This window comes from Tyto alba, unplaced genomic scaffold (assembly GCF_018691265.1).
Source record: "Tyto alba isolate M040663 unplaced genomic scaffold, T.alba_DEE_v4.0 Super-Scaffold_2, whole genome shotgun sequence".
Classification (NCBI taxonomy): domain Eukaryota; kingdom Metazoa; phylum Chordata; class Aves; order Strigiformes; family Tytonidae; genus Tyto; species Tyto alba.
In genome coordinates, this window is record NW_024881282.1 from 34,948,167 (window position 1) to 34,967,917 (window position 19,751).

Here is a 19,751-nt window from a genome sequence, read left to right on the forward strand (position 1 = left end):
CACACACACAGGACCACCCCCCCTACACACACACCCCCACACACCCCTACACACACACACACACACACAGGACCACCCCCCCTACACACACACACACACACACCCCCACACACCCCTACACACACACACACACACAGGACCACCCCCCCTACACACACCCACACACACACACACACACCCCCACACACCCCTACACACACACACACACACACAGGACCACCCCCCCTACACACACACCCACCCACACACACACACCCACACACACACACACACCCACCCCCCTCCCTACACACACACACACACACACACACACAGGACCACCCCCCCTACACACACACACACACACAGGACCACCCCCCCTACACACACACCCCCACACACCCCTACACACACACACACACACAGGACCACCCCCCCTACACACACACCCCCACACACCCCTACACACACACACACAGGACCACCCCCCCTACACACACACACACACACACACAGGACCACCCCCCCTACACACACACACACCCACCCACACACACCCACACACCCCTACACACACACACACACACAGGACCACCCCCCCTACACACACCCCCACACACCCCCACACCCCCACACACCCCTACACACACACACACACACAGGACCACCCCCCCTACACACACACACACACACAGGACCACCCCCCCTACACACACCCACACACACACACACACCCACACACCCCTACACACACCCACACACAGGACCACCCCCCCTACACACACACACACACACACACACAAACACACACCCGTCACCCCTACACCCCCATCCCCCCCCCCCCCCCCCCCGTGCCTCCGAAGTCCCCTCCGATGTCGCCGCAACCTGCGGGGCTGGAACGGCTTCCCCCGCTTCAGCAATTTTCGTCAAATCGTTTGCTTTAGTGCCCTAACGAAGGGCCTGGGAGTTTAGTGGGGGTGTGTGTGTGTGGGGGTGTGTGTGTGGAGGGGGATGTGTCTTCACATTCGCTGTCGTTACCGCAGTGCCCCCCCCGCCTTTAGGGGCTGGGTAAGCTCAGCTCCTCTGGGAGTTTCTGTGCCCTCAGGAAGGGGGCAGGGGCAGCGCGCACCCACCCCGCCAGTCCCGCTGCCTCACCTGGCATTTCTAACAGGATGCTGTTAACAGCTGATATTTCCACTGGAGAAGTGCAGGTTTCAGCCCCCACTCCTCTGCACTAAGCCAAATCTATTTCTTGCAGCCACTTTTACCTTGAGCCGCTTAGCAGCCATTTAGGGTTTAATCGGACCGTCTGGTCAGATCATACTCACATGGCTCCGCGTTATGCTGGCCTGATACGTAACAGTGGACAGCCTGCCGGGCTGCTGTCTCCTACAATAATTCCTGACTTATTTTCTGACATCAAAACCAACCTGCGTGGAACATTCAATGCATTTTGCTCAGCAGTTGGCTTGCCTTCTCTCCCCAGACGGTGCTCAGAGTGCTGAGCTAGGTTGGAACTGGGGGGAGGTATTTTTTATGGTCTGATTGTTTTTTTCTTGGTATTATTTGCTTCCAGGACATCGCGCAACCCCTTTTCTTAGTTCTCCACCAGATTCCTCTCAAAGTGAAGCATTCGGGTGGCTTCACAGCTTCTGGTTTTTGCTCATGGTTTTTATTTTCCTTCTTCTACTTAATGAAAGAGGGATGTACAGAAACAACGTTAATGATTTACCTCTGTGCCATTGCCTTGGACAAGGTTTACCAAAACATCCTCAGCTACTTGCTGGGAGAGGCATTCATTGTGTCCACCAGTTAATGTCACCAGGATAGCTATTTCCTCGTTGTTTCTCAGCTGCCTCCATAACACAGTGAGTCAGGCAGTCTTCGATGGGTATTACTAGTGGTATTTTCCCTGACATTAATATTCTTGCAAAATCACGGCCTCTAGGGCCTTCTGGATCAGACCCTGATTATGAGCTCCCACCTCTGGAAAGCTGAACTCTTCTCTCAGATGCATTGAAGCTCCCAGAATGGTTTTTCAGCACCCAACTGCTTAGTATGCTGTTGGGTGCTGAATTTTTAGTTCAGTTTAGGGTTAGGCTCATTTATAGGGCTTGTCTAGGTGTGATTACATAGGTCCCTCATCAGTTAATGTGTGGACACTTACTCTAGAATATGAGTAATTCAAAGTGTGTCTGCCATGGCATGCTGAAGAGTGAGTAGAGACACCTTCATGGATTTAGGTTGCTTGATTACCAGAAGTCAAAGAGCTGCTTTCCCGTGCAGCAGAGCTGGAGCGAATGCCCAGGACTCTCAAAAGACTGCCCATGGGGTCAGATACATGGTGAACTCCCGGGGGGTTCAGGAACGCAAGCCTTTATTTTTCATAAACCACAACATGATACGAGGATGAGACTTCCCACGTCCGGGTGGAAGAGGCGTGGTGTTAGGAAAACCTGCCAACTCACTCCTGTTACAGCCCGGGCTTTGTAGCAGCACTGGGTTCTTGGCGTAGCCCCGGCTGCTCCTACCCGCAGCCGCCTCGTCTGGGTGAGACATTCCTCCTCGCCCGTTGCATTATTACTCTTGGACATCCCAAAAGCAGGAGCCGCTCTCCCTGGGCTCAGGTGCATCCCTGCGTGGCAAGGCAGCAGTGCCACCTCGGGGCACTTCCCAGAACTGGGAAGTCTGCTAAAACACAGGTCAGCGTTCACGTTTCCGCGCTCCTACAGTGCCATCGAGTTTATGCGACCAGGAAAGCTCTCCAAAACTTGAACTACTGCTGTGTTTTCTCCAGCTTATTTGTCATGCTGCTTCAGAAACTCTATTCAAGTTAAAATACCTCTCCCAGCACCTTGATTGCCCTTTGGTATCAGCCAGTGAGGACCTGTGGCATCTTGGTTCCCCAAGAGTATGAGCCTGACTTTTGGTGAAGCGTGCAGCTGTGCTTGTTCCTTCATCTGGGTTAGCTCTGAGAACAAGGCTGCTGCAGCTGTTTCTGTTATTTAATAGTTTGCACTTAAACCACTCTTGATACATTCCCTTGATTGCTGCTTGGATAGGCAGCAGCTGTCCTCATGAATAAAATCTCTGTTACTAGAAGCAAGGGCAAATGTGTTATTTGAGGTTGAGAAAGTAAGTGGCTGTAAGCGCTGGCTTATGCTCTGCCTAGGGCTGCCATTAAGGTCAAGGTTTTCCTTTTATATGTTCTCAGATATTTTATGTGGTGCTAGTACTGGTACTCAGTAGCAAACCAGCACCACATTTGAGTAACACAGCCCAAAATAACCACAATCATGAATCTTCGTTAAAGCTCCCTTCCATTACAGGACCTCTTCTGTATCACACTGATACAGGCTGTTACACGAACAGCAAACTGTGGTTTATCATTTGTATGCCATCAATAAGCATTCAGAAGGCTGAACCAAGCAGAATTAATTTCTTCCCCAGAGCCAGGTATTTCCCTCGCTCCCTAACAGCTCACTGGCAGAGGCACAATGGGCAGTGCTTCACAATCCTCAGCAATATTCCCTCTGTAGCTCCAGAGGAACCCAGGCATGAGGTTTACTTCTTAAAGCTGCTTTTTTCCTTTTGAAAGTAGTAGCATCAAGACAATCAGAAAAAGCTTAGAGCCTTTTCCTATGTTTAAGCTCTGTCTGTCCTCTTCTTCAACAGCAGACATTAGACATTTCATTCTTGCACCCTTAGATGAGCAAGGGCTCCACAAAACCCATGCTGACAGAATACCTACTGTCCAGCCTTCATTCATCTCACCCAAGCTGTGTCGTCAAGCCTCGGGAGTGTGGCCTTGGTAAGATGCCATGGTGCAGGAGAAAAAGTTTCCCAAACTTGAAAATATTGCCTGTGACCAGTTCTAGCAAAGGGCAGGGGCCACTTCTACTTCCAGTCGCAGTACCCGGCAAAACGGCTTGGATGGTTTCTCATCTTGCCCTTTCCAGCTGGGACCAGAGTGAAGATGACTATTCCTGGTTAGCTGCATTTGCTGGGCAGCTGTGTGGACACATACATTCAAACAGGAAAACTGGCTGTATTTCTTTTTATTGTAATAGAAAAAAACCACAAATAAATCAAAACATCACTTTCTGCCTAAAGACATTATTAACATTTTTAAAATGGCACGGGAAAACCCCAGCAATACAAGACAATAGTAAGTGTGGGCAAAAGGGTTCCGTTCCCTTTCAGGAGTTCAGTTTCCCTCTGCCCCTTTGTCCATCAGCCGGCTGAAGTTTGTCACCTATATACACTTACATACACTTCTCAGTCTAGTTTATGCTCCTGTGAGTAGGTATGGCTGGGTGGAATGTTGGGGGCACAGTCCTGCAGTTTGTACATAACCGTCTTTGGAGAAAATGGGTTTCCTAAGAGGCCCACAGGGTACAGGGGTCTCATTGTCCAGTAAGACCAAGCAAATTGGATTCCCTCCTGCAGTTCTTTTGCCATAAAACACAGGGTAGGTCCTGAGCCCAGGAGATCCCTTAGGACTCCTTGGCTGTTGCAAACAGTTTATAGCCAAGTGAAATTTTACCCAGTGACCTTAGAGAAGCAGCATGATCCCTGCAAAGGGGCTGCTCAGGAGGAGAAAAGACAGATTGCAAAATGCATGGGGTGAACATCTTCCTTTTTCTTTCCTGACTCCCGAGAGGATGTAAAAAATCCTGAGGTAGGCAGCCAAGCAGAAACCAGGCTCAAGACCTCTCAAGTGGTGGACATAGAGGGATATCCTCATTGTGCAAGAGTGCAGGGCAGAAACTGTGGCACCGGTGCTTCCACCGCGGGCAGCTGCGCCTCAAGTGACAGTTTGCTGAAAGGCGAGCAACCAGAGCTGTGCTGGTTGCAGGTACCAAACTAGCATACCTAGATACTGGGCTGCACTCTATCACCAGCTTGAGTATACCTGTTCAGCTGTGGAAGCTCCAAGATCTCTAACATGCTACAGCATTTTTGTGGCAGTCGTGTGTGTACTGAGATGAGAGATGGGTTACTCTTCCCGGAATAGGTATGGGAAAAGACTGGAGAGGGTATACATACTAAATGGGAAAAGTAAGCTATGGCTTAGCAGAAAACAAACACCAATCCTTCCTCCAGAAGCACCAAAAGGCATTCATAAATAATTTATTACAGAATGTTTTCTGCAAACCGGACATTTTGATGGGGAAAGATTTTATATAAACTGATCTGCACTAACTACTACAGTTGTCTCCAAGTCCAGTCCATCAGATGAAATGCTTAAGAAGTTGATGGCACAAGCAAAGAATAACAAGGAAAAAACAAACAAACAAAAAATCTGGGCTTCATGAACCACTGCTGAGAGCAGGTACACACAGAACTGCAAAATGGACTATTTCCACTTGTGTAGTGACTCCACAAGGATCAAGGCAACAAAGTATTTGACAGAATGACTAAACTGCAGTTTTCCTCCATTCCATCCCCTCAAAAATATGAACCATTATAGTCCCCACTGAGTAACAGCATTTGAGATGCAGGACTGAACTTGCAGCAATGCTTTTCCCAACAGAGCAATGGACAAAAAACTATACGTTAGCATAGATGCTTCTTCAGCAGCAGCTGGGACATGCAATCCCCCTTTATGGAGCATCAGCAATGTTTTGGGGTTTGTCCGGTATCTTTCTTGTGTTCCTTCCTAAATGTAACTGCTACAAAGTTGTTCAGGAAAATAGTGTACATACATGCATGAAAAGAAATCAGTGTGCCTATTCTTTCATTCCCCTGATCTTTTGCCACTGCAAATAATTGCAAAGCTGTAAGAATCTTAAACAAGAAGATGCAGTATTGATATAATCTAATGTCAATCTAAGGACAGGACTGCTTCTGCATGCATACCAATCACCTCAGTTGTTCCATAGAAAAGTTTAATTTTACTCTTCCTCATTTTCTTTTCATCTGAGGAGACCTACCACCTATATTTTTTTTTTTTTTTTTACACTTAAGCAGAGCCCTCTCTGTGACATGCTTGACTGCTTTGGAAAAGCCAGCAGCATCAAAGAAATTTGGAACTCCTACTGTGTCTGCAATTAGATACTGAAGGCAGAATTGGTCCACCTTGTATTATGTGCAGTTGCCATGCTACTCCTGCCTTACTGTACTACTGTAACTCTGGGTCGGTAAGAAAACCCCCCAGCTCTTATGCAAAGGTTTATGCATGGTTTACAAGGTTCCGTCTATCTGCTGATAAGCTTACATGTGAGAAAAGGAAACGTTTCACTTCATTTTACATTCACCTGAAATTTGTTCCCACCCCTTCTGCTGCTGAGATTCTGTTCTTTCAGCTGGTTCTTTCTGATAACTCTTGGATCTAGCATTACGAGGCTCTTGGTAACCTTCAGTTCCAGCCTCCCTCCCACACACAGCTAACCCCATTGATAGTTTCAACTTCTGAGTGTGACACTGACACACAGTCCAGCTTGGTCACCTTTCCTACACAGCTGTGCCACTGCAAATATTCACATTAGGTACGTTCAGCTTTTCCCCTGAGCAAATAACATAACGTCAATGAAATATGCAGAAGACTAATCCTGGGACACCTTCACTTCTTAGGCTACCAATACTCTCTTTGTCTTTTTGCTACAGACTTCAGCAAATACCTCCATAATCTAGGCAGTAACAGGAGAAAGAGATACAAGCCTGCAAGGGATGGCTAGAACATCCCCTTATTTATTCCAAGTTGTGTAATGGGCTCTTGAATACTCACGGAATCAATTCCCACTTACCAGCACGGGAGTTACTTAGAAAGTGTCAGCCTACTCAGACAAGACAGCCTTTATAAATTAGTATACTACTATTAGAAATTATGGCAATCTTTTTGGTAGCATTGTCTTACATGCACCCTGATAAATCCTCTCCCTAGAAAATTTCAAAACTTGTCTTGTAACTTCTGTAGAGTTAATTCTGATGGGAAATTATAAAATAGAAATCTGTAAGATTCATGTTTAAAAAGGAAGAGGCCTGGTAAGGCTGGGCACACTGGGTCACTCCTGTTAGCTCTGTCCATTATGTCTGCTGAAGGTATTTCCTCCGGGTGGCTGGATCTGGATGGAGTCCAGGAAGGGCCTTAAAGCTTGTCCAAAAGGTCTGAGAAGGTAAAGAAATAAACATCTCAAACAGCTTACTTGATGAACATCTCTTCCCATTTACTACTGAAGTGCACTCACTTCTAGAGGGCAGTCAAACCAACACCGTAGAAGCAAATTTGAAGAACAGACTTCCACTACAAACCAAAGCAAACCAATTGAACCTATTAAAGAGAGCCTACTGTTCAATAACTAAGAATCTTAAACGTGATTTTATATAAGCTAGTTCTGAGTCCTAGCATGCCCAGGCTGCTAATGTGGCAATACCGTGTCTGAAACTGACTTTCAGTAATTCATTCTACTTCAGCGTGCAAATGAAATCCCTGTTATGCAACTGCAGTGCTCCGTTAAGTACCACATCAATATTAAAGACTGCTAGAAGAATAGCCTCTAGCTGCCTTATAAGACAATGGTTCAACAATCACAGAATAATTTCTGTTGCAATCTGTTGCACCTGGTTCATCTTTCAATATGACTCACTCTCTTGCAGACTTTATCTGATTTTGAGATATGAAGCAGTAAGAGCCCAGGGTAGAAGACATGCGTCTCCCAAATAATGTGGTATACCATTATTACGAGAAATAAGACCTAAATGATGGAGCTCAAATCATCCCACTGGTTTTCTCACTAGCTGAGAGTTAAAAAAAAAAGCAAGCAACCAACCAAAAAACAGTTGAGCTGACCTACCAGGGAGGAACTCGTCATTGCCTCTTTTTCATGCCCTCTTTTTCCATCCAGTCCTCGCTTTAAAACTGAAGTGTTAATTTTAAAATTGCATCTCCCCTGCCCCTTCACAAGCAAAGCTGAAATCTCCACTGCGATTATGGTGCTTGGAGTAAGAGAAGTGACCTTTAACTGATACTGATTTCCTAAGACAAAGAAAACTTGCACCATTTGCTGGAACTTTCTATGCTTGTCTGGTCACACGTAAGAGCCCATCACAAAATAAAGTTAAAGGCAGAAGAACAACCTCCTCCTGTCTTCTTAGTAATGCCAATGCCAGTCAGCACTTGTTGTAAGTGTTGAAATCAAGCAAACAGCATCATCTCCCTAATCTTATGCTGGTTCTCAGAGAGAGCCAGCAGAAACTGGTACCACTGGCTCTGTCAAATGTTTAAGCATGAAGCAATACACTGCAGAGAGGAGCGGCACCCATACTCACGTGGCAAGAATTTCAGCTGGAAGGTCAGTGATGTAGGAAGGGATTTTTCTTCCCGTCAGGAACTGTGACACTTCATTACTGAAGGTGTTGCAGTTACGTTCAAAGACGTTATAAGACTCTCTTCTGTGCCACAGGAAAGGAATTGAAACATGAAGAGACAAACGCAGCAACAAATCTAGCAAGTAGAAAAACTTAGACCCCTAATGAGGAACATCTCCTCACATTAGCACTTTTTTTCCCCACAAAGAATTCTAAGGCAAATAGGTAAAATGCAGACATCAAATCACCTTCAAATTCATTTGAATCAGCGTGGAAAATGACATCTCTCTGCATCACTGATTTTATACAATGTGCTTTTGGAGGGTAAGTGAGGTCAGGTTTCTTCAATTAAAACCACAGGAGCAATAACAGGAAATCACAGGAATTACTGACATTGAAATATAGCCAGAACACTAAATGCTACTGTTCCCTATTCTTGTGAGAAGTAGACTGGACTCTTTAACAGTCAAGACCTTGCTTCTACTCATCTGAAAGTTGGCAGCTTTACTATAACAATTCACCTATGACTCATGGGGCAAAGCACTATTTACTGAAATAAAAAATGTCAAAGGCATTTCAGACATTATTCCTTTTTACAAAAAAACAGTGTGAAAGACTTTCTGGCAGAATGCTTTCTCAGCCTAGCTCAAGGCTGGCACACCAGAGCCTAGCTGGTAGCTCCTTGTGTATCAGTGCATCAGTTCCAGCCTCATATTTAGAGAGTACCAAATAATAGACTAAGCAGACAAAGCTTTGTGAGCATGACTGGTTTCATAATACCGTCCTCCATGCTGCACCCCCTCCCCTAAAGGCTTTTTTTGTTAGACAGATTTTACAGTACAAGCTGCTACTTACCGGAACATAGATTCCCCCAAAGAGGAAAGGTATTCCAGAAAAATTTCTTCTGTGACTTCAGTGTTCCCCAGGTCAACAACTGAGTCTGGGGGGCCAAGAAGTGTCTCTCCCTGTAAAAATTAACAGCCAGAAGACAATGTTAAATGGACAGACCTAATTATTTTGGAGGACTCTACTGCATAGAGCTATCATGGGTTGTCCAGACACAAAAGGAAGAACTTCTGGTATGTTTGTCAAGCAAAAAGCTCTACTGGCCTCTCCTGTTCTGCATTCAGAGAATGAAAAGGAACATGCAACTTACATTTCAGCTTGTATACTCAGCTCTGGTATTGAAAGCTCTAACCTATGGCAAAATTCTGCTTTAGAAGAATGGCCCATCAGTTTTGTCTCTCCAAGAACAGAAAGGTCTGACAAAGCATCATGATTTTTTTTTTTTTTTAAATCTTAAAAATGATGCCTTGAGTTGCTAAGTCTGCATGTAAAACCTATTGATAGAGAGTTAGACAAGGTGTCGTTTTGGCAATGCAACTGCAGAAGGTGTCTTGGATAGACAGACTCTAGCAGCAGAAGCAACCCCCAGCCTGTATTTAGTGAGGCTTAAACCCAGTGTCCATGTTCCCTTTTCCTCAGATGCCCTGGGCAACCATGGCAAGCAGCCACATCTGGCTGAATTAAGAAGCCTCTTGCTGCTTTTCTAAAGACAGTGACACAAGCAATTCTGGTCAGGTAACCCTATCACAAAATTATCAGAAAAATAAGTTTAACTTACAGGTGCACAGCTGGAGATTCCTCTACTGCCATAGAAGAACTCATCCTTATGGACTATTATAGAGGTGTGCCTGCCACAGAGAACAAAAAACAGGTGAAACAAAGGAAATATTTAACCTAGCACATAAATTACTGGTAAATTGATGTGCTCAAGGACCTCACGAAGTGAATAACTGAAAGAAAAGGTCAATGTGTTTCTGTGAGTAGGAACAGGATCTGCTAGGACATGAATGGATATGGAAGCAGTGATTATCAAGCCTATGTAACTCTAGTTGGGAAAGAACAGGCTTAGCTAGGTGCCCAAGCATGAAGGAACACAGGAAGAGAGGGACTTCCACACCAGCATGAGACCTCCAGCAGCCTCTTTCAGCTAAAGGGTTGAGGGTGAAGTCAGAGACAGAGCTAGCCCTGCTACTGCCTTGGCAGAAGTGCATGTCTGATAGACACTGACTGTGAAGAAGGTCAGACAATCAACAGAGAGGAAAATGGATGGACAAAGGTTTGGGGTTTTTTTGCCTTTTTTAAAAAAAAACCCCAAACCTTTTCTATGAATTATAACAGATTGGCGGGTGTTTTGTGACCAAACGTAGCCATTGCTCTTACATACCAGAAGGCCTGGCTCTGTAATACCTTCTTCCTACCTATTCTTTTACTCTCATGTTTAGTCTTGCCTGCAATTAGCAGACAAAATGCTTGGGACAAGGACAACATCCCACCCTTGAAAAAGTGTACAAGTGCACTAAATCACAACAACTACTACCAACACTTTTTTTTTTTTTTTTTTTTTTTTTTTTTTTTACAGAGTACACTGAGGTTTGAATGGAGAAGTTTAACCAGCACCTTACTGTAAATCATCTTACTATCAATCTGTATTCAGGAACAAAAAGTGCCTTGCTCTCTCTTCAGCACCAAAACGTTCTTAAGATCTGAAGCATATATAATCTAATATTGAAAATACTTCCTATACCACATAGTGTTTAACACACATTATACAGTTTAAGTCTAGTCACTTACCAGATGCCATCCAGCTGTTTCCCTGTATGCAGAGAAAAGAAGAATTATTAGCAACATATATTCCAGACTTCAGCTTACCTTCTGTCAATCACTTAGGAACCATGTTTATTATTTCACCATGACAGTAATACCAAAGATTTCATCCCAAAGTTGCTTCTAAAGAAACAGAATGTCTTTCAGATGAACTATTCTGTCTACACTACTGCTGTACTTTTTTTCTCCTGTATGCAGACGTAGCAATGTCATCCTATTCTGCCAGTGCTTACCTTCCTTGGGCTTTTGTCTACAGACCAAGAAAAGAAACCTTTTCCTAAAATTAGCGTCTTCAGTCAAGACCAGAAGAGTTGAATTTTATACTGACTTCATATTTGTAGGCAGTTAGCCAGCACAGAGTATTCTGTCTTCTTTTTCAGTAACTGACGAGAGATCTGACTTTAACATATGATCTGTGGTGATAGTCTTTATAATCTATTCCACGGTTTCCTCCTTTCCATCCCTCCCCCTGCCCTTAAAATTTAATATTTGAAGTGGGAGTTAGGGGGGAGAAGTGCAGGGTTGAAATTCATACAACTTATAAAATTGTGTGTTTCATGTAACACAGCAACAAAGACTTGCTTCAGACACCGCTAAATTGATAACATCCTTGTGCCTTAGAGAAAAAGTCCCTTCTGAAATGCTTTTCCAGTTCTGTAGAAGTGGGAAACCTATATCTCTCTGCGTTCATGGTAGGATCTCAAGATCAAACCTCTCTTCAAAGGGTCACCAGCTGTTACTGCTCTAGGCTCAATTATTTTATCACCTATCATAACCTAACGGCTTGATCTTTGGTATCATACCACTTTGTAAACTTGTAGGCAGCAACAGCATGCTATGACAGATGCACTATAACTCTATTTTGCCAAACAAGGTGCACAACACCCAAAAAAGTGGATTTAGAACAGAAAAACTGTGAGCATATCAACATTTGGTATTCTACTAAACCCAAGCAGTAGACCGAGCGCTCCTTTGCCGTAGCTTCTGCTTGCTTGCAGCAGGCTCCTGATTCTTTTAGTCAGCTTCCATGTTTAAGTGCTCTCCCCCAGCAGACCAATTCCCACACCACTATCCTTTATATACAAGCAGCACCTATTCCAATATGTTTTGTTGTTATTGTTCATCTTTGAGATACCAGAATGTGACGATCTGCTAAAGTCACCTGCAGGTTTCCCAGAGCTAGATAAAAAACACTGTAGACACGATAAAAAAAAAACCAAAACAAACCACCTGAACGAGAGGCACTGTTGTAGTAAAAATTTGTTGAGAAAGCACTGATGGGTTAACTTGTGGCCAAGAGGCTTTGCTCTGGTTTGGACACCATCTGTTTGCATCATACCGGCCTCAGGCTTCCCAGAGCTAGCCACAGACCTTGTTTCCTGAATTCTGGGCCGTTATGTCTAGATATTATCCTCCTCCTTTAAATACAGCCTCAGAACTGTGGTATTTTTTTTTAATGCTTTATTCAAATGCTTGTGACATTCAGGCTTTTCTTAGCTATCTTGAGGGCCACTGCCTTAACTGACCTTAACTCAGGATTTGGCTGCATCCCCATCACACTGTCAGCCTAGCAATTATTCCACCAGCCACCCTGCTCGCATTCTCACAGCTTCTGATGCTGAAACTGCACTGCAACTGCTATTCAAAGGCTGGAATCGAATGATCAGAATAACAATAAATTATTCCACTCATTAAAAAAAAAAAAAAAGTTTGTTAAAAATAAAGCATGGCTCAGTTGCATTCCCCTGCTCTTCTCCCACAATTCCCAAAGAACATTATACACTGGGCCCCAGTTAGTGTTCCAGGGGCCCAAAACTAAAGAATAAGTTTGACAGAGCAGTATTTCATCCCTCAGCCCCCATAATGCTGGCTTCCCTGCTGAAGCTTTAGGGGTCACTCTTCTTCTGTTGGTGTCCAGCTTCTTCTAAAATACCTGGTACAATATTAGTGAGGGGGGTACATTGTCCCAGTTCCACTTGACTGGTGGAAAGACATTCTCCCATTGTCCGTCCTTAGGTGTGTCATGGCATCAGTGGCCTACAGAGAGGCAGAGGCATTGCCTTTCCCCTTCTATAAGCAGAAGGTCTTGGGGTATTTATTCCCTCCTATTCCTTTGTCAGGGCTGTTTTGGTCTGCAAGTGCCAGGAATAAATATGGTACTTCAAAGCAGCAGTAGTTCTTCACAAGTTCTTTCTCTTGGGCAAAACCAACTTTCTGTCATCATGAGGACTGGATAAAACAGAGGAACAAAACTGATGAGGGTAATCCTTCCAGAGTTCTGAGAAAAAGATGGTTACTTGTCCAAGTAAGGAATAAACAATTACTAACACATTTTTTCCATGTAAGTCTGAAGCAAAACAGGCACAGAGATAGATATCTGTTTCAGACGAGGGTCGTATAAGAGTGGAGGGCAGGGAAAAGGCTGTCGTGACATTAAAGACATCAGTCAAAGCAAGCACACACAGTTTTGAAGTAGGTGGACTGATCTGTCACTACCGTGGATAACAGCCAGGCAGCAAGCATATTCACTATCAACCTATTGCACAGAAATGTAGGCATGGAGTAGGACGAAGGCCAAGAGACAGTAGCAGTGATGAGAGAAGCGAAGCAGTGTGTTGCAACATCTCAGGAGAATTTGCTGCCCCTTTAGTGTGTCCCACACTGCTGTGCTCCTGAAGCCTCTGGCCCTTGTTCCACACCTTCCCCATCAGAGCTTTTGCCTCGTGCTCTAGAGCTGCCAGAAATCAGTGACACTGCAGGCTCATCAGCAACACGTGAGGCAGGGCATAGTGGACTGCCCTCACTTTTGCAGCTGGCCTACAATAGGATCTACTGCTTGGCTTTGCACAGTTACTGTTCTGCATATCTGTTAATAAATTATTACACATTTGTTTACAATAAATCACTGTTTTCCACTAGAAACTTGAACTTTATCCTTCAGGGCAAAGAAATACACTGTTTCAAAGGAAGCACATGCTAGAATTGTATCTGCCCTTTTGCACGCTAAATGGAAAAACATCTTAATATTTACTTTCACACACATTTCCAGCAAACAATGATGAAAGACCTTCCACAAAGTTGCCACTTTGCACCTAGATTCTGTGTGCAGGTGAAAGAGTGGCATTGTCAGTATCTGCTGTAACAGGTGCTGCCAGGAACCTGCTCCTGCGATTACAACACCTACTTGAAAAGATCATTGCAGCAAAGGCTACCACACATTGGGCTGGCTCTAGCAAGACTGCAACCAGCATTTCGAGGGGGGTGAATCTTTCCACCTACTTGACACTTGTGAGACCACATTTGGAGTGCTGTGTCTACTTCTGGATCCCCTCAGTACAAAAGACACTGATGCCCTGGGCTGGAGCACTTGCTGTATTGAAGAGTGGCTGAGAGCACTGGTCTGTTCAATCTCAAAATGAGAAGGCCAAGAATCCTTATTGCTGTCTACAACTATCTAATGGTATGGAGGAAAGGGGACCTTGTTCTACTCAGTGGTGCACAGTGAAAGGCAGAAGGAAAATGGGAAATTCCCAACTCAGTAAGGAGAAAAAAATTTACTATGAAGGTGGTCAAACACTGGGTCAGGGATCCAGAAAGCACGTGGGCTTTCCATCCCTGGAGATACTCAGAACTCAGCTGCCCAGGGCTCTGAAGAATCTGCTCTTGCCAGATGTACCTTTAGCAGGGCCTCTAGAGATCCCTTTCCACCAGTGCAATTCTCTGACTGTATGAACAAAACCCAAACAGAATTCAGGAATGGGACTTTGCATTAGACTGCAGTCCAACCCCAAGGGGCTCCTCTCTGGCGGCTACACACAAAGTCTGTAGCCAAATACAGGCAGCAACTGCCAGGGCAATAACAGCACAGCTCTTGGCAAGTGAAGGTGACTATCTTCACAAGGCAGGTCTGTCTGTGACTGCTCAGACAGGTCAGTTTGTGCCAAGCACTGCTTTGATGATCTTAATGGAGTTGCTGACCTGCTATTTTTGCTTGGCTCCTGTAAAACATTAACCAGGCTGGCACTGTGAAAAACACATGCCAGATTTGTAACACTGATGACAACAAGGCATCCATGGTAGCTCTCCAGCTTGCTGCAGACAAAATAAAATCCCTTTCTGCCTCTGGTGGACTGTGCTTGGTCAGAGGCCATGCAAACCTCTCCAGTGACAACACCATTGGGTAACCCCATGCCTAAGAAACCTGGCATTATTTGCCACATACACACCACCCAGACTCATCCAAGACCAAGAACTTTTGGTATGCTGCTGCAGTTTCCCATGCTGCACAGCTGGCTGTTGCCATCTCAACTCCAAACTGACTGACAGAGGAATAAGTCAATGGCCACCAGCTTCTGAGGAACGTGGGCAGCTCCCTTTCTGCTGCTCAGCAAGAATCTCGATGTTTTTTGTCTGTTGCATCAAGTAATAGGTTCTGTGCAGACGTTCACAGACACCATCATCCTCCTCCTGAAGTTTTGCCTCTGGTGATAATCCTCCTATATGACTCTTGCCCTTCTCTCAAGCTCAGACACTGCACAGAACAGGTGACAGCTGACAACCACTGCCCCTCCTGACAAGCTCATGTAAAGCAGTCAGGGCGGCCTGCACTAAGGAGTTATGTCTTGCCTTCTGCTGGACGTTGCACACTACATACAAAATACACTGCTTGCAGCCTCTGAAGGCTCAATACACATACCAGCCCCAACAGCACGGCCAAGCAAGGATTGGCACTGCTCTGTTTCCACAGCCAGCTGCCCAAGTGACAGCATGAGTACAGTATCGCTGTAGCAGTGCTAGGGCACAAGTTGTATCCAGGCCTTGCAGCAACACTTTCCAATAAAGCTATTCTAACAGCACTGTCCAGCTTAAAAACCAGAAGGTCAAGCTTGCCAGGGAGCTTCCCCAAATATTTCTACAGTGCAATAGAGCTTACATCCTGTAGTCAATTGAGTGGTCTAGAAGAAGGGATTGCAAATACCATTTGGGATACAGGCAGACACCAACACATTTCATGCTTTTCCACTCCTTGCCACAACACTCCAAACTCCTGTGGCATGCTGCAATGTGGGCAGAACTATACACAGGTGCTGCCACCAAAGCCAACACACTTCCTCATAACCTGAGGCTGTCTATACAGAAAAGTCTGATTCCCCAGTAATTTCCATTTGAGCTGCAAAAGCTTTTAAATTGCAGGCATTACCCTTCATTCAATACCTACAGCAAAGCTAATCCAAATTACGTACATGCATATAACGGAGAACAGGAATGTCCTGATGGGATGGTACTCTTTTGGGTTTCTATTGTTCATCCAGTTAAAACAAAGCAACAGCAAGACACCTAAAGAGCTTAAATATTGCAAGGGACAGAGAGCTGTTGAGTAGGAAAGGGTGTTCCAAATTTAGATATACACACTTAATCATACAACAGTTAGTGCACATGGTCAAGTTACCAGGTATCAGCTGTCCCAAGTAACTGCTTGTGTGCAAGATCAGCCTGAAGTAAACGTGAAGCAAGTCAGCTTGATTTGATCTGCTTCCACTATGAGCTAATGCAAGTCAAGCTGCCTTGTGCCTGTCACAGACCACCAACTTCAGTTACAAGACAGAACTTTGAGAGCTGCAAGACATTTTTTCTTTAAGCCCATGAAGCAATAGGATTTTAATCTTCCTTAAAGATTTCTCTGCCTTTGGACATCTACTTCAAAATCAGCCCTGCAAGCTGAACTAATCTTTTTTCCTCTCTACCATCCACAGAATCAGGTGAATTATGATTTCCGTACTGAAAACAGAAATCTCATTGCATTCAAGTTAACACTTATTATTAGCAGATCGTGTAGTTGGACAGACAAATGTAGTCTCACAGACTGAGTAGGGGGAGAGAGGTGGAACAGTACCTGTAGAGGTGTACGTAGCGCAACAGCGCACAAAATTTAAACACGCTGCTTCTGCTATCAAAGGCAATTGAACGATAATATTTGGCCATGTACGCTTTAGAATAGAAATATTTGCTGAAAAATTACATAAAACTCACAGAAAAATAAGGACAAAGGTAGTCAGGGTAGAAAAAGAATAAACTTGCTGAGAAAAGTGAAGACATGTCCAAGGGGCACAACTAAGTCACTTTAATGCCTGCTATGAACAGTGCTGTATAGCTCTGCCTTCCAGGTTCACCAATTAGCGACAACAGAGAGAAATGATACTGAAAAAGTTAGGATAACGTTTAGTAGTGAGAGCTGATCCTTGAATGCTGTACTGATATAATCCATAATACCTCTGGATCCTATTAGCACAACTGAAGGCACCATGTGGTGATGCTCTTGCAGTGTTCAGCCCCATAAGAGGTACTCTTGCCCCTCTGGCAGGGGGATCTGAGCTTCTGTTTTCAAGCATGCTAGGAATTGATTTTAGCACAATTAACCACCGTATGTTTCTTCTCTCTAACACACATGTGTTTCAATATAGGTGATGTTACAGAATTATCACTCAAAGCAAAAGCACTGTTTTAACCAGATTTGGCATCTCTGGAAAGAACACCATACATAGAAATGACAAATGTTTAGCAGTAAATCATCTAAGAAGTCCTTTCCTCTTCAATTTCTATGACTTGCCCTGATGACATACAGTTTATAAACATCACTGACAAAAGAAAAAAAAAAAAAAAAAAAAAGGAAAAATGGTTATTGACCATCCGAAAGTAGCAAGTTTTTCCTGATCACCAAGGAAAAAAAGGTGTGTTCATGAGGCAAGAGGAGTATTCTCTCCGTCACTTTGGTCCTGGAGAGGTTTCTAAAATAATCTGGAGGTATGACAGAACTGAGTGTAAATGCACAGAAGATACTTAACTTGAATGAAAAAAGGAACAAACAATTATTTGTTTCACAGACAATCCACTCGCTGGATCCACATAAACCGAAATATTCTGCAGTCTGCATTGTCACTGTGACCATGCAGGCCTAGTTGGCCCTGTTCCACAAACATGTCTGAACTCTGCCAGCTACCAGGCAGTACTAGCGAGCAATGCTTCTCACACTACCGAGAGGTGTGTGCAGATTTTTGAAGTCTTCCTTTTCATTGCTCAGACTCCTAGAAATTTAGCACCAAATTTATCACAAGCACAAAGTCTTTAAGTTGCTGTTTGGATAGCATAAAAAGCATCAAGAATGAAGTCATACACTAAGTCCTTTTATGTGTAAATTCATAAAGCTACAAGATCCCAAGATTGCCTTTGTGGGTAAGAAGACAGCTAAAAAGCCTTTGCTTGATCTATATGAAGACTGGCATAGAGATACATAAAGTGACAACCTGTTTCTGTGCAAATCTTTGCTTGGACCAACGCTTTGATGTAAGACTGGTTAAAATCTGCTATCCAGTGCAGGAAACACACATCTCCCAAAGCTGCTGTTGCTGTCTGGATAACAGAATAGGTCACATACAATCTCTCTAATATTTTCTTGTAAGCTTTGCAAGCCTATTGTTTATGCGCATGAAACTTCATGTTAAGAATTATTTGGATTTTCATGTTAAGCTTGCAGGAAAGCACAGAATCTCCTCGTAGGATAGATGAGTAAAGTGAATACCGACAAACTGTAAAACAAGATTACACAGAGCCATCTGTTCAGACAGTAAGCCTGTGGAGAAGTCTCATTTCACACATACTGCTGATCTGACACAGGCCACAGTGTACACGTAACAGGTATAAACTGCTCTCTCATCGCGTTATTCCTAATTCACGCTTCCAAAACTTCAAACAAAACCTAAGTTTCTTTTGCATCCCCAGTCTGAGGTTCAGTTGGAAACGCACATATTTTTGGCAAGACATACAACAAACTTTTGCAAACTCTCTGGAAGGAAAAGGTGGCTAGCAGCACATCACCAGCCATGCAACGCCTAGCCTAGTGCGGCCTCACCACAACATGGAGCCGTTTGAACTCAATAACCTTGTGAACAGCAGAAGGCTTTCTTCCAGTTCAGCTTTCCTGCCGAGGCGTCACAGCAGTCGGTGGGCCAGGAACTGAGCTTTCCCTCACTTCAGGGGGTAAGCAATACTTTTAATTAGCTTTTAATAAATAACGCCAGCGAAGCAGCAAAGGACGGATGGGGAGGAGAAGAGGCCGGACCCTGCTCGCCTGGAGCTGCCTCACTGACACAGCTCGTCCCGCTGACAACGGAGATGCTGCAGCTAAACCCCACTTTGCTCCCAGGCCCCCAAGTCGGGCTTCAGCCACCGGCCACCGCCGCGGCCCGCTGCCCGCACCCTCCGGGAGCCCTTCCCCGCAGGGCCGTTCCCTCGGGAGAGCGATACCGGGGGGGGGGAGAAAGTCACCCCCGGGGCTGAAGGTGGAAGGGCGGCGATTTCGGCCCCATTTCCCGGCGGGGCGAGGCCGGGCCGCGGCGGGGACACAAGCCCCCGGGAGGGGTGGGCCGGGCCGGGCCCCGCACGGAGGCGGGGCGGTGCCGGTGCTGCCGCCGTGCTCTTACCCAGCATGAGGGGGCTGAGGCGCCGGGCCATGCCCTTGGACAGGTCGTAGACATAGAGCTTCACAGGGTGCAGGGCCAGCGGCTCCTCCATGGGGGCGCGGGCACGGCTGCCGAGTGGCACCCGCCGCCCGGCCGGGAAGTGGAGGGGAAGGGGAAAGGGCGGCCCCGGTGCCGGTGCTGCCGCTGCCGCTCCCGAGTGCGGCGGCACCGACCGTGAGGTGACAGGCGGAGCGGAAGGCGGCAGGGCTCCCTCTGCGCATGCGCGGCAGCCGGCGAGCGGCCGGGCGGCCCCGTCACTGCGCCGCTGCGCAGCGC

General features: G+C 45.4%; 1 protein-coding gene across 1 annotated transcript; it reads right to left on the reverse strand.

The window, feature by feature from the left end:
• Positions 1-2,339: 2,339 nt before the first annotated feature.
• DESI1 (desumoylating isopeptidase 1) lies at positions 2,340-19,735 on the reverse strand. Its single transcript, XM_032996795.2, has 6 exons — positions 19,437-19,735; positions 10,927-10,948; positions 9,914-9,983; positions 9,145-9,254; positions 8,251-8,373; positions 2,340-7,089 (listed from the first exon to the last, which is right to left on the reverse strand). Exons 1-6 carry the CDS (start codon positions 19,525-19,527, stop codon positions 6,996-6,998), a joined length of 510 nt encoding a protein of 169 aa, XP_032852686.2. The 5' UTR covers positions 19,528-19,735; the 3' UTR covers positions 2,340-6,995.
• Positions 19,736-19,751: the final 16 nt, after the last annotated feature.

What these genes read in the sequence shown, in the direction of transcription:
- DESI1 (XM_032996795.2), bottom strand. Translation starts at nt 19,527, where the DNA reads ATGGAGGAGCCGCTGGCCCTGCACCCTGTGAAGCTCTATGTCTACGAC. An exon ending in TTGGGGGAATCTATGTTCCG is followed by an intron (nt 8,374 to 9,144) that starts GTAAGTAGCAGC and finishes CCTGTGGCACAG; the next exon opens with AAGAGAGTCTTATAACGTCT. An exon ending in CCAGCTGAAATTCTTGCCAC is followed by an intron (nt 7,090 to 8,250) that starts GTGAGTATGGGT and finishes TTACCTTCTCAG; the next exon opens with ACCTTTTGGACAAGCTTTAA.